The sequence below is a fragment of the Lagopus muta genome, chromosome 16, assembly GCF_023343835.1.
Source record: "Lagopus muta isolate bLagMut1 chromosome 16, bLagMut1 primary, whole genome shotgun sequence".
In the NCBI taxonomy this organism is placed as follows: domain Eukaryota; kingdom Metazoa; phylum Chordata; class Aves; order Galliformes; family Phasianidae; genus Lagopus; species Lagopus muta.
The window spans coordinates 13847263-13867095 of record NC_064448.1 but is presented as its reverse complement, the minus strand read 5'-3'; the positions used below and the strand labels follow the sequence as shown (position 1 = coordinate 13867095).

At 42.2% G+C, this 19833-nt stretch overlaps 1 protein-coding gene across 4 annotated transcripts in view; it reads right to left on the bottom strand.

The window, feature by feature from the left end:
- RALGAPB (Ral GTPase activating protein non-catalytic subunit beta) overlaps positions 1-19833 on the bottom strand; it is a 64592-nt gene that overhangs the window by 31258 nt on the left and 13501 nt on the right. For 2 of the 4 annotated variants that reach the window (XM_048963083.1, XM_048963084.1), the window contains exons 6-15: positions 17328-17459; positions 15927-16105; positions 13286-13434; positions 12976-13192; positions 7913-7948; positions 5895-6096; positions 4333-4500; positions 3164-3278; positions 2772-2919; positions 203-267 (exon numbers count right to left, since the gene is read on the bottom strand). In XM_048963083.1, the coding sequence (XP_048819040.1) occupies positions 203-267; positions 2772-2919; positions 3164-3278; positions 4333-4500; positions 5895-6096; positions 7913-7948; positions 12976-13192; positions 13286-13434; positions 15927-16105; positions 17328-17459 (1411 nt within the window). The remainder of the gene's footprint in view (positions 1-202; positions 268-2771; positions 2920-3163; positions 3279-4332; positions 4501-5894; positions 6097-7912; positions 7949-12975; positions 13193-13285; positions 13435-15926; positions 16106-17327; positions 17460-19833) is intronic. The other 2 variants (XM_048963085.1, XM_048963086.1) reach the window with 1 other exon arrangement.

Sequence of the window (19833 nt, the reverse complement as noted above, 5' to 3'; positions counted from 1 at the left end):
GCTTTTTCCAAGCTTAATGATTCTATGAAACTGAAAGTCAGTTTTAAGTAATGAGAAGATCTTCTGAACAGAATTCTCTATAACAAAGGATATTTTTAGATGGGATCATACCTCTGGACTGAACTTACTTAAACTGCTGATAAATGAATCACATTTTTTTCTGAAGCAATAACTTCATAAACAACAATTAAACAAATCTTACCGTTTCCATTTGGCAGCCAATGGCTTCTAACAGTGCTGAGTCTTGAACAATATTCAACATTGCACCTGAAGAATTAGACAGAAGAGGTAACTAAAAACCACAGTAGAATACTGACAGCTACAATGTAGAGAAGCACTGAAGGTCTAAGCATCCAGAATCTCCTTCCTGATTTATACAGAGCTTTTATAAGAGTTTTATAAAACACGAGGATTTGTTCCAGGCTTAGCAATTTGATGCAGATGAGAGCTGAGATAGAGAATTCTTTTGGCTATTTTAAAAACGCTTTGAACACAGGTTTCCTGAATTCCTCCGTTCAGAAGGATTCTTGTTTCACAGAAGGGCTGGAATGCTTCCCTGTCTCCCAGCAGATTGTGCTCATTTAAAAACTCAGGTTACATTTAAAGAGGTTTACAGATTTTGTGAGTAAAAAAGCAGCATTTGTTAGGTAACAGGCAGCCAAAGTGCACTGTAATCCAAAGCCACCTCAAGGGTTACACCGTTCTGTCTGGGCTCCTCTCTGTGCCTGGCACAAGGAGCCTCCCTTCCTCAGTTTGGCCATTAGGAGCCAAAAGGCACCTGGTAACTGGCAAACAAAAATGTGGTTTCACTACTTAATGGGCTGTCAGTGCAGGCAGCAGCCTGTTGGAAGATAAGGTAATATCTGCTCCATCCAGCAACCCTGAAGACATCAACACGTGACCACAATCATTCTCAACACAATCAATCATCAAAGGACCTGTTAAATGAACCCCAAATCCACTCCAGCACAAGCATTTTTACAGAGATGTTTCTGTCCAAAACCTGTGTCAATATTTCCAACACCACTCTCCAAACTCTCAGATCAGTATAGTAAATATAAATTTCATTTCAGTTTAGCAAAAACATTAAACCAAATTCCAAAATCAGGAGGTCAGAGGTATGATCCACCAAAACTCTCTCCCCCTACAAGTGATCTCCAGGACCCAATTTTTCATGCCTTTTTATTTATTTTTTCACTGCATTCAAATTAAACAGCAGGTGGACAGAAAAATCCAGCCCGGGAGAGAGAGCTACCAACAAGAGCATCACACAGGTGAACTAAAACTGGCTGTACTCTGGATGCCTTATGTCACACGGGGCACACACCACCTGTAGCTGCATCATTTTTCCTCCAGCACAGCCATGGGGCTGAGGAGAACAACAGCTGCAATAGGAAACGAAACACTCCAGTTGTTGTCAAATATTTAAAAAGCAGCTGGAAATAAACACCAATGTTTCAGAGAGGATGGTGGAACATGCAAGAATCTCTGGCTAAGATACAGACTCATGAATTCTCTCCAACCAAAGCCAGCAGGACATAAACTCCTGTTACATGTGTAGCTAACAGTAGGAAAACTGAAGAAACAAAGCAGTAAGGTCTGTCAGCCAGGTAATGGTAAAAAAAACATCATAGGCAGAGTATCTGAAAAGCTGGGGTGCAGGCACCAACCTCAGTGGAGGCATGTAAGAACGCATGGGTAGGATTTAACAGAACATCACTCACCCTACAGCTGATACAGCAACATGTGCTCTGTGAGCATGACTAAGAAACCACACACATCCTCATCCCTTCACTTGCAGCACTGGCTGCAAATCATCCTTTAAAATTATTATCGCCGTGTCCTCTGCTTGTACTGAAAAGGTTTCAAGAGTTGTCTTGAAAGAACAGCTTTCAGAAAGACTGCAGACTGGATTTGTTTCCATTCACTTCATTGCTTATGCACTTTTTCCTCCCTCTCCTATTATCCAGGCAGGCTTCCAGAACCAATCAGATATCTACCCAGTGCAAATCCACTTGCTTTTTAAACTGTTAAAGGAAAATGGCATGGTAACTATTATAATGTGAAGAAAGGTACTTTTACATAATGAGAGGGAAGCAAATAAGGGAAAAAAAAGTGTAAGGCAACAAAATTTTTACCTGCCTGAAAATACATCTGCTTAACAGACTGTGCACTATGTAAGATTCCAGCTTCTGGTTACTTCCTCAGCACTGACACCTCAACACATCCAACCACCTCAACGCACAGTTTGTTGCCAAACCATGCTGTATCTGCAGACTCTATGCTGGAGCTTTTCTGCAAGGACTGACACAGTGCTGAACAAACACCATCTGTATTCTGCCAATGCTGGAGTACTTGTTACCCAGTACTTCAATTTGTTTCTAGGCTCAAGCATGGCAAAAACTGAAATGTTCCCTGCAATCCATTACTCATGATTTTTTACCAATATTAGAACATTTCTTCCTATTTCCATTCTCAGTTATGACTGACTTCTGCTGCTAGAATGTGCTTTAATTCTATTTTTACTTTTCAAGCTCCATTCTACACTTAGAATGGAAGGGATTACATTTAGAATGGTAGAGAGAGATTACTTAACAAGAACGTGAGGATTTCAAAGATGTTTTGAGAGTATGAGGGAGATTATACAGAAGAAGATCCGACAGGAATTTCTCCTTTTTCTTGCCAAGTATCACATGAATGTACCAAATTATTCCAGGAGAGGTGAAGACACTTTCATAACACAATCGATACATTAAAAATGTTGAAATTACCTAGTATCATCTGAGTGTTGTTGGGATCTGTTTCAGTTTGCAAAGCTCCTATAAGTATATTCACAAGCCTCAGCTTCAAGGAAAGGAAGGTTACTGGTTTATCATACGTTGAGCTGTCATCATTGCTGAATTTCCCTTCCAGGACAACCTGAATGAACAATGAATTTATTTCAGTATCAATTAGAACTCGATGCCATTTTTACACTGAACACACCAGCATGGCATTGTCTTCAAAAGTCAGAATCCACAGCACAAATTACTCCTGTCAAACTTGTGCCAAGAGTTTCAGGGCTAAACAGAATGCCAAATACCACAACTCACCTCACCCAAATGCCACTCCACAACCCAAAAGACAAAATTCAACATGTAAGACAAAGCTGTAAGGTTATTACCTCCGATTTTATGGTTCCAAAATGATGAGGGAGAGGCAACAAAGACAGCAAGATGTTAATTGAAGCTCTTCTTAGCTCTGTGGGGTTTACATATATTTTAAACTTTGAGAGTTCCCTGCAAATCAAAGCACCATACAATTAATCAACTTTTCATAAGACTTTGAAGCCAAACCTAAGTGAAAATTAAACAAACAGCCACTCCTTGGTCTTAAATAACTTGCAACATCCAATGGAGCTGTTTCTTCCTAGATTCAAGATTCTTATTTTATAGCAGTTGCAATGAAACAATTAGCAAATTATGAAGTCCTGCCTGAATTGTTTTGCAATGAACCATTAAGCAAACAGAAGTCTTATTCGTATTCTGCATCCTCAAGGCAGGAAATGCCAGTCACAAGCCTCTGCGTGCTTACTGCAAATCCCACCAACCCAGCTCTACCACGATCCCCAGAACTTGCTCGTGTGCATCTTGTATAAAACACACTCTGCTTGGAAACAGACCACGTTTCTTACGAAGCCACGAGTGAATTCTGCTTGTAAGATCCGCCTACAAGCAGCAGCAGCTCAGATTTAAGCCCAGAAGAATAACAGTAGTTTATGCACAACTTCAAGCTGAAATGCACCATCAGTACATACAAGATATGGAGAGGAAGGCAGGCACAGAACAGTAGTAAGTGCCTTAAGTTATTTAGCAATCTGTACAGCTCTGACAAACAAGGGCATATATTCCAGTTTAGGAACCTACTCCAACTTCCCTGTCAGTCTAAATGATCAATTCTTTCCGTTTAGTGGTGTGTAAAATTACTTTCTGAATAAAGTCACTGCAATAACAGCCAGTATAGAACATGCTATAAAGTTCTCCTTAAAAATAAATCAGCTTTAAATGTATTATTTTCCCTATTCTTGTTTTTCAATAATGAATACTGAGATAACACAACTCCAACATTCTCATTTTTAAAAAGGGCTACTGCTACTTTAAGGATAATTGCATTAAATGAAATGAGAAGTCAGAGCTTATGAAATGCTGCTGTTACCACTATCACATACATACACAACATGGGGCCCACATTACAGAACTCCTCCAGTGAAAGCCATCCAGGAACGACAGAAACCCCAGAAGATAAACATCTCCCCACATTTCTGATAGTATCTACAGGGAAACAGCAGTTTACCTGTCGGGTAAAATAGTTTCAAGAGCCGAAATGAAATACGGAACCACGACATCAATTCCTTTCAGGTCACAGCAGAACAAAGGAGGGGAGTTCAGAATAACACTGGCAAGAACGGGGTGGCAAACGAAATCTGCTATCTGCAAACCCTGAATTAAAAGCATGTAAAATCTGACAAAGAAAGATAAGACGGAATTATTTGCACATAAAAAGTATCAGCATCCCACACGAACACGAATGTGCAGCAATTAGATCTTTTCTACACAGAACAGCTTCAAAATCAGAGCTGAGAGAAGCTTTTCTGAGCATTCCCCGAAGTTATGTTAGCCTGTGCAAGTGCAGTTAGCTAGCTTTCAAAAAAAGCCACGCTAATCACACATATTACACGTGAAAAGCCAGCAGAGCACCATTCTGCTGCAACATCGGCCTTGTCGCAGCTCAGGGCCTGGGAGCTGCTGCAGCTACAGCACAGGTGTGTGCTAACTGTGCTCCCCGCCACCGCCTTTCTCGTGTAAGGGTGTAAATGAGACCTTGGTTCCAATTCCCTAGCATGGAAGAAAAATACTGCAAAATCCCTGGGGGGGGAACAGCACTGTGACAGCAATCCTAACATCTGGTAAATAAGAGGGAAAATACGAATCAGCTATTTCAAATGAAAAAGCAGAGGGATGTGAAGCACCTTATGCAGCTGGCCATCATCCCAAAGTACCTCGTCTCTTAAAGCAGTTAGATTCCTCTACAGGTTTTAGGTTACAGTGTATTTGTATTAAAAAAAGAACAAAAAAACAAAAAAAACCCACACAAAAAAACCCTCCACAACTGAACAAAACAGAGGAATCTGACTGTGTAAGAGGAACAGACCATCTAATGCATATAGCACTACCACATACATGAAATACAGTGGTTCAGTCTTCCAGAAGTTTTGATGCCACCTATGGCAAAGGTGATTGAACTGTTTGAGAGAGTTACTATTTATAAAATTGATTCTCTGCCTCTGGCTTTTTCTACTTTTTAACCAAAAAAGTTGGAAAAACCAAAACTATGATAGGCAGGATGGCCTTGTTTTACTAGAAATTGAACTGAAAATCGAAGTAGTTCACGATGAAAATATATATATGTATATATACAAATAATAGAATATTAGTGCATTTCTGTATGTAAAAACCATTAAAAAATATATACTCCACTCCAATGTTTCTTGACAAGACAGCACCCTTTGCAGTCTAACAAAACACAGTCTCACATCTGCACACTTCTGTCCATCTTACCAACATTTGATAGCAAGTTTAAAAACCTTCAAGTGTCAAAAAGACCAAAGAAGTTCCCTTCAGCTGCTGGAGGGGCTCCCCCTCAACTAGAGCTTGAAGAAAGCCCAATGGAAACCAGCACTGTGGGAACACAAAGCCAACACTCAGCTTACAGAGGGAGCTCTGTGCCTCGTGCAGGCCAGCCACGCTCTTAGAGCTGGCAGCACAGGATTCAGACAGTAACTGAATGCTATGCACTGCAAATTCCTTTGCACCGTAACATTACACCAATAAAGCAACTGAAAGATAGGTTAGTACCGGGATAAGTAAGCTGGTAATATTTCCTCCCCAGTCTTCTTGCTACAAAATATCCTACACAGTGTCCCGCATGCCTCTGCCCTTCCTGCTTCATAGTTGTCTGGGAATTCACTGGCATCAAACAAAGGGTTGGAAGCCATTGTATCTGTGGACATTTGGGATCCTTTCCGGCGAAACTCCACACTAGCTTGAGTTGCTATAGCTGGGAAAAGAAAAAACAGCATTTCACTGCGTTTGTTAACATATATAATAGGCTCATGGGATCCTGGACACAAAGATCAAGTCCAATTTAGCAGTTATCATGAAGCTGTTAGTTCACTGTATTTGAGTCAGCGCCTCTGTTTATGAACTATTTGAGGCTATAACTAACTTTTGTCCGTGTAAGAATTGCAACAATTGACCTTCATATTCTGAAGTTCATCCCAATTTTGTGTTGGGAAGTGTCTCCTTGTATCCAGAACACCTCCCTACCCTCTCAGAGGACAAGGATCTTCCTCGCCTTGTTCTCATCTCCAGAAAATGGCTTTCCTTGCACTCTTAAAACCACCATCAAACGTTTTCACTGTGCCATTACTACTACCTCCACACAAGTGCTTACTTGCAACTGACTGATCACCTATTTTGTTCTGAACATCCAACTACTTCGATCCAATGACGTTGCATAAACATAACTGATAATTTAAAAAAAGAAAAAAATCCAAGAATTGCGAAGGACTCACTGTAAGAAGGAAATCTGCTGAGAGCCACTCTCCTGCTTTGGTCCCGCCTGCCCCCATATGAGCCCAGAGTGCTGTCAGATGGAAGCTGCCAGGAGGGCAGGCCTCCCCGTGTGCCAACGCACACTGTGCTCACAGGCATCTCGAGAGGCCGCCATCACCGCCGTGACTGGGTCCTGCTTACAGTGGGGGAACTGGAGCTCAATGATCTCTAAGGTCCCAGCCCCAGGTTCTGTGATCCTGCTCAGCTTTGTGCTCAGTTCCTGCAGGATGGCTCTGCCAGTCTGACTCAATTCAATTTGTGCCTTTTTTGCAGTACACCTTTCACACACCAGTATCAGACACACAGGCTGCAAGAGGCTACTCATCTCGCTGGCTTCTTCATTTCTTCTAAAATGGCAACCAAAACAAATCTGTGTGTAATGCCCTCAATGTGCAAGGAGATAGGGGGAAAAAAAAACAGTAAAAAATTCACTCTTGGAAAACTAATGGCAGAAGCAGCATTTTCTTTCTTATTTTTAGCTAAGACTATGCTGATCTTCAGGCATTTTATGAGCTACAAAACCAAAGAGAACAAATAATGCGTGCTCCTGGTGAATCAAGCTAACAACTCCAGCAGTACCAGAGAAGCTGCTCTATCTCGTGCCTGGGATACTCGGGAATATCAGGTTCACAATCAGCCTTGCAAACAAAGACTCGAACACTTGGATGTACGGAATACTTTTTCATTTATGGATAAGATTTTTGTTTGGATTTAGTTTTTGTTGCTTGTTTGTGTTTCTTTTAAAAGGAAACTTCCCAATGACAAGCACCTCCTGTTAATTTTTGCCTACAAATTCATTGTTTGACCTATGGTTAACTTAGAAATTTTCACAGTGTGAGTAGTAAATAAGCACAAATCTTTATGCATCTTCCCATGAGCCATTTTTTGTCCTGAATAAGCTATCCAGCAATATACTGTAGTTGGAAAAAAAACACTACATGCACAATGCATACAAATCAAACACTAGTCTGTAAAATAAGCTTTAAGTAAAAAAAACATGGTTAGTGCAAAGTCCTGAAACTCATGACATGATCACAGACTAAAGTACATAAAAGATGGGACTGATTCAGGCAGATTAATTTGCTTTTGCCAACAATCCTCCCCATTCAAAAACACACACAAAAAAATTACTTGTCTTTTTCAAGTAAAAGTGCAAAAGCTACAAGGGACAATGAGAATGAATTTACAAATAAAAGATGGGGTTATGGAAAAAGAAAAGCATGACCGCAATTAAGGAAAAGCTACTTGTTCCTACTTACAAGATTTATAAGAAAGAAGAATTTGGATAAAAGATGCTGCAAGATAATAGAAATAAAATGGAAACAAATCAAAGGACAGCAGTAGTTATAAAATACTTTTAAGATGGTGAAATTGTAATATAAGTTAAGAAGCTTTTAGCTTTTTTAAAAAATAGATTAAAAGCTTTATGATACAGCAAGCTTGTTAAACACACAGGAAATCGGCATTCAGGTCCAAAATTATGGTTTTGAAAGTATCATGCAAAACAAGGAACAAAAAGTTACAAAATACTAGCAAGATTTAGATCTGTTCATATCAACGTACATCAGCATTTAAAAGGATTATTAACCCTTCCCAGCTCAGGTGCATTTGCCTATGTTCCATTGCACGTGGGCTCCCCCCACGACTTCAGTGACTCGGTTACGTCTCACAAGGGCAGATTACTTACCTACAGAGCCTCCTCAACCATAAGCTTCCAAACCATAAGCTCCCGACTGCACTACTGCTCCGTCCTCTGTATGCCATGCTGCTAACAACCCAAACCAGCACGGGCATGCCTCCCCTGGCCATCAGCTCCACCAACAACCTTCCACAGCAGAAGTAAAGCCAGAGCACCACTAGAAAGATCAGCATCTCAAAAACAATCTCCAGAAACAGATGAGAGAGTAAAAGGACTCCAGTAGCCAGGCATCGTGAGAGCAATCTGCATAGCTCACATTCTCCACACACTGGGTCAGATCAAGACCTACGCCAAGCCTCTCAGCAATACTCAAAACTTCCCTCACCAGGGCTTCTCCTACCTTCTCCTACCTGCCTCCTAGACCAATACAGCCTTTGGGGCACCACAATAACAAGAGGAGGGCCAAAGCTGATGAGGATTGAACTTCACTCTGAGATTGCTTCGAGGCCCAAGAGCACCTGGTGATGCCAGCAACCATCCGCAGCACAGCTCCCCCACCACTTTACAACACGTGGCTGGCAAGCTTGCGACTTCTTTAGGAACAAGGTTTAAGAACAAGCCCATCCCACCGGAAGATCCTCTCGTTGAACCAGTGGCACAAAGGATTAATGGGTTCCTCCCAGTCCTCACCGTTTGCTGAGGACAGCAATGAGCAACACACTCCTACAGCCCGACGTGTCCGACACATGCAGCTGGAGTTCAGCACATCACGCACTCCCCAGAGCTGCCATATTCAGGACTATCTTCCTAAAGCCTTCCCAATGGATTTCTTCAGGAGTTTTATCACGCAGAGCAATCCGTGCCACGCTGAAATAACGATCACTGAGCCATCCAATTCTACAGACTGTACCAGCAACACCCAGCTCTTTTCCATACCAAACACATTACAGAACAGAACATTCTTCCTCTCTTCCTATGATACAGAATAATGTTTAGTAGCTGCCTTCTATAAAGCTTTACCTTTAAGGTTTCAGTGCAGAAGCTAAAACCTGACATAGAACAGGCACAAGAGCATTGGCACTGATGATGCCAAGATTTCTGTTACGTCTTCAAAATCGAAACAACTATGAAACACCATCTGGAAGGAGGAGGCTCAGAGCAAACAGAAAGGTTGCTTTCTAGGTGATGAATCCCTACCAACATTCAGCTGTATACAGATTACCTCCAGCTAACCTCACAGCAGAGAAAATAATTCTGCAATCTCTCTTTTCCCAGACAGACACAGGCTGAAAACACTACAACTGCAAATGTGAAATATCTATGATAACTATTGCAGGATTCTAGATTAGTACAATTTTTACCATGGAAATAACAGAAAACTGAAAAGAGTTGTTTGAACTCTTTCTGAATGATGGCCTGAACCTCTGAATGATCACCTGAGGCGAGCAATGCGTCAGCCCTGGGAGCACAGGTGAAGGCAATTCTCCTGTGCTGCTGGAAGGGTGGAGGCTGGCCGCACCTCCCCCAGGCCCATTCAAGAGCTGACTGCAAGTGGGGAAGGGTCTCTTCTGGAGATCCCTCCTCTGGAGTTTTGCAGCAAGCACAGGATGCAGGTAAACGTTCTATCTATTCTCTTCTTGTTATTATAATCTGCTTTGCTAAGCTCTCTTGTTTATTTCATAATTATAACATTCATTGATGATGTATAACATTCATTGATGATACAGCGGGACAGTATTTGTTTTCACGTAACCACTGAATAGCTGAAGTTGGAACATGTGGAGATCACCTATTTGGGCACCCTGCTCAAATTGAAGCAAGATCAACTAGAGCCAGCTGGGTTACTCTCCCATCCACCCAAATATTTTTCAGCTCAAAACCTACAAGAAGTTGCATATTTTTTCCATCTCAGAAATGCCTTTCTTGCTCTTCTTGACTTCCTTTCAGGAGGTGAAAGAGTTGAAGAAATCAGAAACGAGGCACCACATCTAGAATAAAAGCAAAAGGTCCAGAAAAGCAATATCTACTAATTTGCCTGGGCCTTAACCAACTACTCCTTAATTCATAAAGCTCATCAAAAAGATGTCTTGTAAGATGGGAGAAAGGTGAAGTGCTAGTCCCTGTGAATCAGTAGGGCTCACTTAAAGGAGCTGAAGTGATTTCTGAAGTAGAATTTGAAACTGCATCTCATCCTTCGTGGTTTCTTCTAGGGTAGCTCACAAACCTTTATTTAGAAATCACATCATATCAGTATTTGTTGGAAGTTTGTGTCACCTTTCTGGAAAGGTGTACCAGGGCAGGGAGACCTCCTTGGTCTTGCAGAGAGGATTTTCTTCCTGCTGCTTACACAAGATTTATCAATAACGGTGCCAAACACGCAGAACGCATCCAAGCTAGTGACATAAGCTTTACAGTACTAAGCTGTTGAGAATGGGAGATGGACTGTGATATACAGGCATAGCTAACCCATAGACGAAGAAACTCATAACAAGATTTCCTTTTGTCCCCTTCCCTAAGCACAGGGATTGTGACAACTAGCTGTCCCTTCTCTGCTGATCTCTTTTCACAAGTCTCACCAAAGGGATCAAGTCTAGCCAATGCAGGTTCGTGAAAGGCAGGTCCTGCCTGACTGACCTCATCTCCTTTATGACAAGGCGACCTGCCTGGTGGATGCAAGAAAGGCTGCTGCCATAGCCCACCTAGACTTCAGCAGAGCCTTTCATGCTGTCTCCCACAGAATCCTCCTGCAGAAGCTGGCAGCCCATGGCTGGGACAGCTACACTCTTCACTGGGTAAAGAACTGGCTGCAGGGCTCTGCCCAGAGAGTGGTGGTGAACAGAATTACATCCAGCTGGCAGCCAGTCAGGAAAGCTGTGTTCCTCAGCAGTCAGTATTGGGGCCAGTCCTGTTTAAAGCTGTTACTGATGATCTGGATGAGGGGATTGAGTGCACCCTCAGGACAGCTGCTGATGACACCAAGCTGGGAGGAAGTGTCAACCTGCCTGGGGGTAGGAAGGCCCTACAGAGGGGTCTGAACAGGCTGATCGATGGGCTCAGGCCAACTGCATGAGCTTCAGTAGGACCAATTGCAGAGTCCTGCCCTTTGATCACAACTCCATGCGTTGCTACAGGCTTGGGGCACAGTGGCTGGAAAGTTGCACACAGAAAAAGGATCTGGAGGTGTTTCTTCTCAGAAAGTGGTGAGCCATTGGCACAGGCTGCCCAGGGAGGTAGTTAGAGAGTCACTATCTCTGGAGGTGTTTAAGAATCTTCATGAAGACGTGGCACTGAGGGATGTGGTTTAGTGGGCATGACGGTTACACTAGATGGATGAGCTCAGTGGTCTTTTCCAACCCTAAAGATTCTATACTGAGTAGAATAAGCAGAGGCAAGTGAATGGGCACAACATCAAGTATGATGGGCCCCACTTGTGTGATGGAGAGGGACCACAGCATACAGCCCTTCTGGCCCATCTCATCAGTCCCACGCAGCACCTTTCCCCTTACAAATTTCAAGATGTAAAAGATTTCTCTTGGAGGCATCCGGTTTCACAGATTAGACTCCTAGAAAATAAGCCTTTCAATTCTGACTTTGATCTGACTCTGAAGATGCTGATACTTCAAGTCAACAGGAACTCCATGAGGTTAGCTCCTTAGTAGACTCGCCATGTTTTCTGAGCAGCTGACCTTGAGATCTCCAGAGGAACGGTGCCTCTCTGTAGAGTTTCAGCAGCACAGATCCTTCTTCAGTGCTTACTTTAAAATACTAAACAAAAAACTAAACCCATCATTTCTGCACAGAGGAAGAATGTGATTTGTGATACAGTGAACAAGGAAGTTCATTAGTTTAACTGCTAATATTGAATATTATTAGAAATCCAACCTGCTACAACAAACCTCTATCTATTTTTCTTACTTTGGCCAGTGAACTTCTGATGAACAGATGTCTTCCAAAGCTTTAGAAGACATCTGAAGTACAACATAAAGAACAGGAAACATGCAAGGACTGAGAGGTTTTTTTTTTTTTTCTGAATATATATCACTCAAGGAAAGAGAATGCGTGAAAGCCTCTCTGAGCAGAGCCCTACTTCTATCATATCTCAGAACATCTAACTTCTAGAGCCGAACAAAGTGTAGCAGACAAAATAAATCTAGCACTTGAGAACTGCAGACAAGCAAGGTATCACGTCTTACATGGGAACATGTAACAACCATCACTGAAAGAAAACAACTTGCTACTTTAAGAATCATCTGCTCACAATGTTCTCCAAAAACACGAAGCATCACTTTGGTATTTGCAGTGAAGTCTGAGAACTTTACAAACATGAGTCACCATTAAAATTTGCAATTACTCAAAGATATATTCAGGCAGATTTCAAACCAGGAAACGGACTCTTGCCTCTATTTCCCTCTGTATAAAATCTTTCCCACTAGCACAATTACAACCACCCTACTTGTTAGAGCAAGTGAGTGCTTAATTGTGAAAAGTAATTGATTGATTTATTCGTTTTAATTTAACAGCCTCCAGACACCTACTGGTGCTGGTTCAGCTGGGAGGGGTTAACCACTGTAAGCACTTAAGGCCTTATTTTTATTTATTGATTATGCTTTTATGTTAATCTTGCAGGTAGGAAATGTCAATAAAACAAAAAAAAAAAAAGAGCACATTTTCAGTAATATTTACCAGTCATGCTGCTGTCTCTGTTTATTCCATTATGAAGTTTACAGTGAACAAATGCTGCATCAAATAACCACGATCCAAAGAGGTTCAAGATGCTGTTAACCTTTGGCCTGCGAGGAGCTGGCAGTGGCCGTGGCTCAGAACTTGTCTGGTTTGGGCTAGAGAGCGGAGAAGTGGAGGATGGTTGGTGCTGCACTTTGGAAGCATGTGCAGTGGTTGCCTGTTTGAATGGAAGAACAAATCAGCTCCCAGAAAAATGAAAATCACTTCCTCCGACAGGACAAGTACATGAACACAGAATGCGAAATCTTACAGTGCTGGTTTTCATTGTTGCTTTATTCACAGTCACGGCCCGATGCCTTCGGTTATGGGGTGGGGTGGTGTTGATCGCGGTGCTCTGGGGCATGCTCAGCCTGTTCACTGGGGTGGGCGGTGCGCTGTCTGAGCGGGGTCGTGAAATGCCTGCAAGAATCCAGCAAGCTCTCAGCACCTCTTCTATGAGTTCACACAGCAGCGCAGTTACTCAGCCTTCGGACCTTCTGTAAATAAACTAGCCTTCCCTCCGCCCCCACTTCCATGAGCAGATAGAACAAGAAAGACATTTTTCCCTTTTCCTGGCAAAAATAAATGCCCAAACAGAAGAGAATTCTGGTTGCGTTAGATAAACAAATGTTGAACAGAAAACCACGACTTCAGAACGTGGGAAAATGCACACAGGAGTACAAAGCCTAGGAGCAGGCAGGGGGAAAGGTGCAAGGGTCACCTGCCAAAGCCAATTTAACAGCCCACTCCTGCCAAAAATCAGCTGCATCTCACCTTTGCCCTTCTTTTCCAACCTACATCCCACAGCCCATTCTGAGGCAGCTCTAGGATGTCTGACCCTCAGTCAGCTCAAACTAAGACAAAACCAATACACAGTGCAGCATTCTACTGTTTTAGTGAGCTGGTTCAGCTCACTGAACAAACACTACAGCCAGTGCAAAGGATGGCTAAGAAAGCTGAGCAAGCTATAATTTTCTGGCAGCAAGAAGTTAGATCAGCAATCTCACACAGCCCAGCCTGGGGGAAGCATCTGAAGTGTGTGAGAAGTTACTCTTTCTAGTCACAGATTGTGAAATAACTAGCTTAGAAATTCCCTCTGCCAAACTTGCAGTGACAAACAGCACTTCTTCCCATTTCAGTGAATACCAGCCCCTCACCCCCCATCTGAAAAACTAAGTGCAAAACTGCAGCAGGTCTGAAGACTGGACACAGTTTTTTGACTACACTGAAATACTCAAATGCTTCATGTACACAGCACAGAACAATGAACTCCTGCTGAACCACTACTGCTGGGCCCCAAGCAGAGGTGATGTATGTACTATGAAACTTATTCCTTTGGTACAATTTGTTATTTGAGGGGGTGGAAAGTCAGGTGGAACACTTTGCCAAATGCACACATCACCTAAGCGTGTACCAGAGAGGGCAAGATAAAAACAATGTGCTTCAATGTTGGTGTAGTAACAGGATTTCTCGTTAGCCTTAGCTTAATTCATCCATCTGCCCAGGACACACTGTGTGTGTGTGCTATATTTGATATCACCAGCAGCTCTGCTGTGCCCAAGAGCTACATTTCTTTGTTGGGCTTTTTTGTTGTTGTTGTTTTAATTCAGCTTGCACAGACAGGAAAGGATTCTCTCCCTGTTAATGCTCAGATTGCAATTTTTATTTATTTTATTATTATTTCAGTGGAGATTCTCAAATTCATCACAGGTTAGTAGAGTGATAGAGTAATACAAAGATGTTTTTATGAAGCAAAATATGGCCTTGCCTATATATAGTTTTCCTTCCACAACTTCCAGTAGTATTTGACTACTGAACATTCAATATCTCAGATGTAGTACTAGTAAATAAGGAATTTTAATGATAGCTAAAGTTGGTGGCAAGAAATCTGAAAGAAGCACAGTACCCACAACCCCTTTTAAAAGTCACAATCACTTCATAGAACAGCCCCAGGCTGTGGAAGTGAAAACTGACCATCGGCTCTTTTCTGCCATTTGGTAGCTTTTTAAACAGTGCTATTCCTACCAAAGTGAAAAACACAGCAACCAAAGCTTGTTTGCACAGGGGAACAGGGTACCAACAGAGCCTACTTTCTCAGCCTATTTTTTCTCCTGCACAGTTTCTGTACCTGCTCAACTGCAGTCCAGTAGCAGCTCACACTTCTGGCACATGGCAACACTTGCTTGCACACATTTAAAGAAAAAAAGCAGGAGACAGGTGGCTTTTCTGACCTTACAACAGCACATCAATTCTGAAGAATTTTCAGTAAGACTGAAGGGTACTTAGAATACTGCCTTACATTTCAAGTGCTTTACAATGTTACTTGAAAATTAGCAGCCAGTGCTTATATCTAACCTCATCTTTCAGGGAACCTGAACAACTCCGTTACCAGGAGATGCAAAGAAACAAAGCTTCTTCTCAGCAGCAGCATTCAAACCATTCCTGAACTAGGGGCAACTGCCAGCTGCAGAACAAGTACCTGAAGATGCCAATCAAAAATCAATACCTACCAAGAAATGGGCACCGCACACAGCTGCTGCCACAAAGTCACTAAGCGAAGTTGTCAGTGCTCACAACATGCTAAAGTGTAACACTTGTATTGCTGGTCAGATAAAAGGAGAAAGAAGCCTTATTTGGGGGAGAGACATTGATGCTGGACTCGACATTTAATTAAAACATTTTTGGCATTCGTTTAACACGAAGGTCGACTGTAACTTTCAAATATAACTACTGTGTACACAGACAGTTATTTACAAGTGGCTTCAGGTCAAATTGTCCAATTTTAGGCTGTACTCACAAATGACAAATGGTCACATCTGTTTTCTGAAGAATCCAGATAAAAAAAAAAGAAAAGAAGAAAGTAGTGACCAGTTACTGTTCCCAGCTACCCACAGGTAGGTCGAAAGCATTACCTAGGAAAGCATCCACTAAACAGCTGATCCCACGCATGGCACGGAAGAATATTTGAGGCAGATGCTTAAGGCAGGGGTACTGATTCAGCTCTTGAGTCATCCCACTCACATTCAGAAACTGCTCCTGAAATTTGGGGGTAGAACTAATAATGGCTGGGTTACTCAAATCCACAGGATTACTGCACACAGAAAAAAAGAGGATATGTTTCAGTCAGTTTAAGGACAGTTTTTAAGATTTCAAGAATGCTTAGATGTAATGCTTTAAGGCAATTAATTAACAGCAACACGTGAGATCATCAAATAAAAAACCCTCAAAAGGTCAGCGTCTTCTGCCAGCATTTTTTCTAATAGACACTTTTTTGTTGCTTTTACTCCATCACAGGAGTCACAGAAGTCCATTTTTCCTTCCTGGTTTAGTAGTGGCACACTGTGTTCAAACATTTAAAAAAAACAACAAAAAATTCTCTATTTTAAAAAGCTTTAAGCATTCAAATAATCTTAATTTATTAAGACCCAGAGAGCAAGAGCACACCCTACAGAGAACAATCCTGCAGTTGCAGTAGTGTTCAGGACTTCTGAGCTCCATTTTTAAGATCTTACATAGTTAAGATTCTTCCCAAAGGGTAAGTGATAAATTACACATTGTCAGAAAAAAATGAAGCGAAAGTGAGGGAGTAGGTTGTAAAAACTTGAGGTTTTTCCTGCCAAATACAAATGCTGCACCATCAAGCCTGGATTGGGAAGACACTACAGAAATGCAAAACTGCTCTCAGAAATGAAGAATAAATTTTAACTAGTAAAATAAGTAAATTTTAAACCTAAATAAGCGTTAGGATGATTTTAGAGGAAAAAGTCAATTATGCTGTCCATTGGGAACATTAATGTGATGCCTTCCCAACACTCCTCAGAACAAAGCACCCACTTGGTTCTGCTGCAAATTTGAGGGATAATATAGATGTTAAAATTAACCTATGAAGCTTTCCTTATAAAAGCAAAGAGATACACCCATTTTAGAAATAATCTTTTGTAGGTTAGATTTAATGCCCTGCAAAGCAAATGGAAGCAGTGCACATCTCAGTTACTGTTCTGCTCTTCCTGTTTGCTAGGTCAGAGAAACACAATTCTATTGAAGTCCTGTTTTTAAGGTCCTCCAAAATGCCACACAGCTAAAAACACTTTTTAACTGAACTTGTTGACTCAGAACACAAAGTGGTGTGCTGAGAATGGAGCGGCCCACCACAGCTTTGCCCTGCACTGCTGCAGGGCTCTTGTACCACACATTTCCCACACTTTGTTCTACTTCAGTACATCGAGCTCAGCAGCCTCCAGAGAAATTTTTCATTTGAAAATCTTCAGAAACGATGCAAGAACACACAGAATGGATGGTTGTAGCTACAATACCTCAGCATGTGTAAAAAGCGAAACCAAGTTTGTGCGATGCACTCATTGTCCATTTCAGGAGGAATCAGACCAGCATCTTCTTCAGGAATTTTAAATGGAGGAAACGAAGGGCCATATGTGAAACGCAGCAATCTAGAAAGCAAGTCAGACACATCTGTCATGCTCTTAATACTCCTCAAAATGTAACAGTGCATCAAAGCCTCCAAGAAATGAGCAGGAGGCCACAAAGGAACTACAGCAACACGATACCATGAGGACAATGGCTGAGACAAGTGGTTTGGGATCCTCACTGCTTAGCCTCTATGAGCTGCTGCTGTCTGATTTGATTCCTGCTTCATCCCCAGCTCTGCAAACTTTGCTCACTTCCCTGACCAGCATAATCTTGGTGTTTTCTAAAAGCATGGAAGAGAGAAAAGCAGTGCCTTCTGAAATCCCTAACAATTCCCACAAACTACCTTTTGGTTTCCCTAAGTTAAATGGTCTTGTAGCACCGTTTCTCACCAGGTGTTGCGGAAGTCCTGCTTACTCCTGAAGTTAAAGAGCCCGAGTTACCATTCACTGCAGCCAATTCATGCAAAAGATAGTCACAGCATGTAGGGAACCACAGTCTGTCGTGATGACTTGTTTGGGCAGAAAAGTAAATGAACTTTAGGACAAGGCCTTCTTTAAGTCCAAAACAGAAATACACATTCCCATACTGAGCAGGAGCCACTTTGCAGTGTGCCACGCTGGATGCCCCAGCACCCATTTGCACTTGGTGCCCCAGAGGCAAGGTCCTATAGGGTTCTGCTGCAAAAAAACCCAACAACCTCATCATGAACCTAATCAGCCGCCCAGTGAATCCTAGCATCAGCCTTGGCTTGCACTTCTTGCTAAGTCATGCTCCACATCTGTGTGCTGCAGAAGAACACACTGCTTCACAGTTCCTCTTGTATGGGCCGCAAGAAACCAGCTCCTCAAGGGAGCTGATTGGATCTTAACTGAAATTTGAGACTTACTCAAGAATGACTACAAACAGAAATAAGTTGTAATGCACAATCAGTTAAAACAGACTTACAGCACCCTATATGGGGAAAAGCAGTTCCTATTGGTATGGCAGCACAAGAAAGCTTGTTTTATTCATCACAGCCATGGACACAGATTAACACTGCATCAGGGTACAACGTTCCAAATATAATTTGCTATCTGGCTTTGAGATCCTTACTTGTGGCTGATGGATGACAACTCAATTCAGACAACAGTTCACTAGGACAGCACTTCAACTGTTTGAAGCTTTTATTTTATTTAAGTATTAAAAATTCAGCTTAAATGCACTACACTTAAAGTTAGCATCAGAGGAGTTCAGTTCGCTAGATATAAACCAACATTACTATGCAGCAGATCAGCAAAATAAACGTTACAGAAATCCTGCAGATTACTGTGAATCAACAGAGCTAAGACTGTTAGTCAACAGTGAAGGATAAAATTTGGGCATGAAGTGCATGGAACAGAAATGCCAACGCATGTTTGGATTCAGAGCTGCGCTTTTCAGATCAGTGAATCATAAAATATCTTCTGTTATGCAATGCTGCGTCGAACAAACAAGAAATAGCTAAAGAAGTAGTGTGCAAAATACACAAAACTTGCATTGAGGCTTTGTTTCCCACAAAGGTTTAACAATTAGCTGCATAATCTGGAAACATCTATTTACACTTGCTTCTTTAATAAGTAATTAAAAAGCAAGTTTTCAGTATTTAATTTTTCACAGCGCAGCAATTTTAATACATTTTCAAACTTTCATGCAAATCACCAGTAAATCTCAGGGGAGACTCATCCCCCTGATCCTCACTTCAACATCTCCAGGAGGATGAGATTTGCCCCACAAAGACTTCACAGCACAAAGAGCCCAGCGTTATCAGTACTGATGCTCTCCTCACTGTTTGAGGCTTCCTGCTACAGCCCAGCCTCCCCTGCAGCTCCCAGTTCCTCACAGCGTGGCCTGGTACTGCTCCTGTGCAAGAAGTCTGCAGCCTGCATCTGGCCCCTCACATCCCCACAGCCAGCCCATAGCATCGCTGCAGCTTTACAGAGCAGGAGATGCCTCAAACACAGGCACTGCTCAGTAGTGATAAGCACCTCATCATCTCGCTGATGCCTGTCACACACACAAACTGTAATACTACACTAATGCTAATGACTCATTCCTCACAGAACATAATATAAAAGTCAGCGATGGAGACTGATACATGTTCACACTGAGTAAAATGCTGATTGTTGGAGAAAGGCTGAGATTATCACAGATCACAGAATCACAGAATCACCCGGGTTGGAAGGGACCCCAAGGATCATGTAGTTCCAACCCCCCTGCCTAGCAGGGCCACCAAACATCCACATTCAGATCAGGTTGCCCAGGACCCCATCCAACCTGGCCTTAAACACGTCCAAGGACGGGGCATCCACAACCTCCCTGGGCAGCCCGTTCCAGGGCCTAACCACTCTCCTAGTAAAGAACTTCCTCCTAACATCC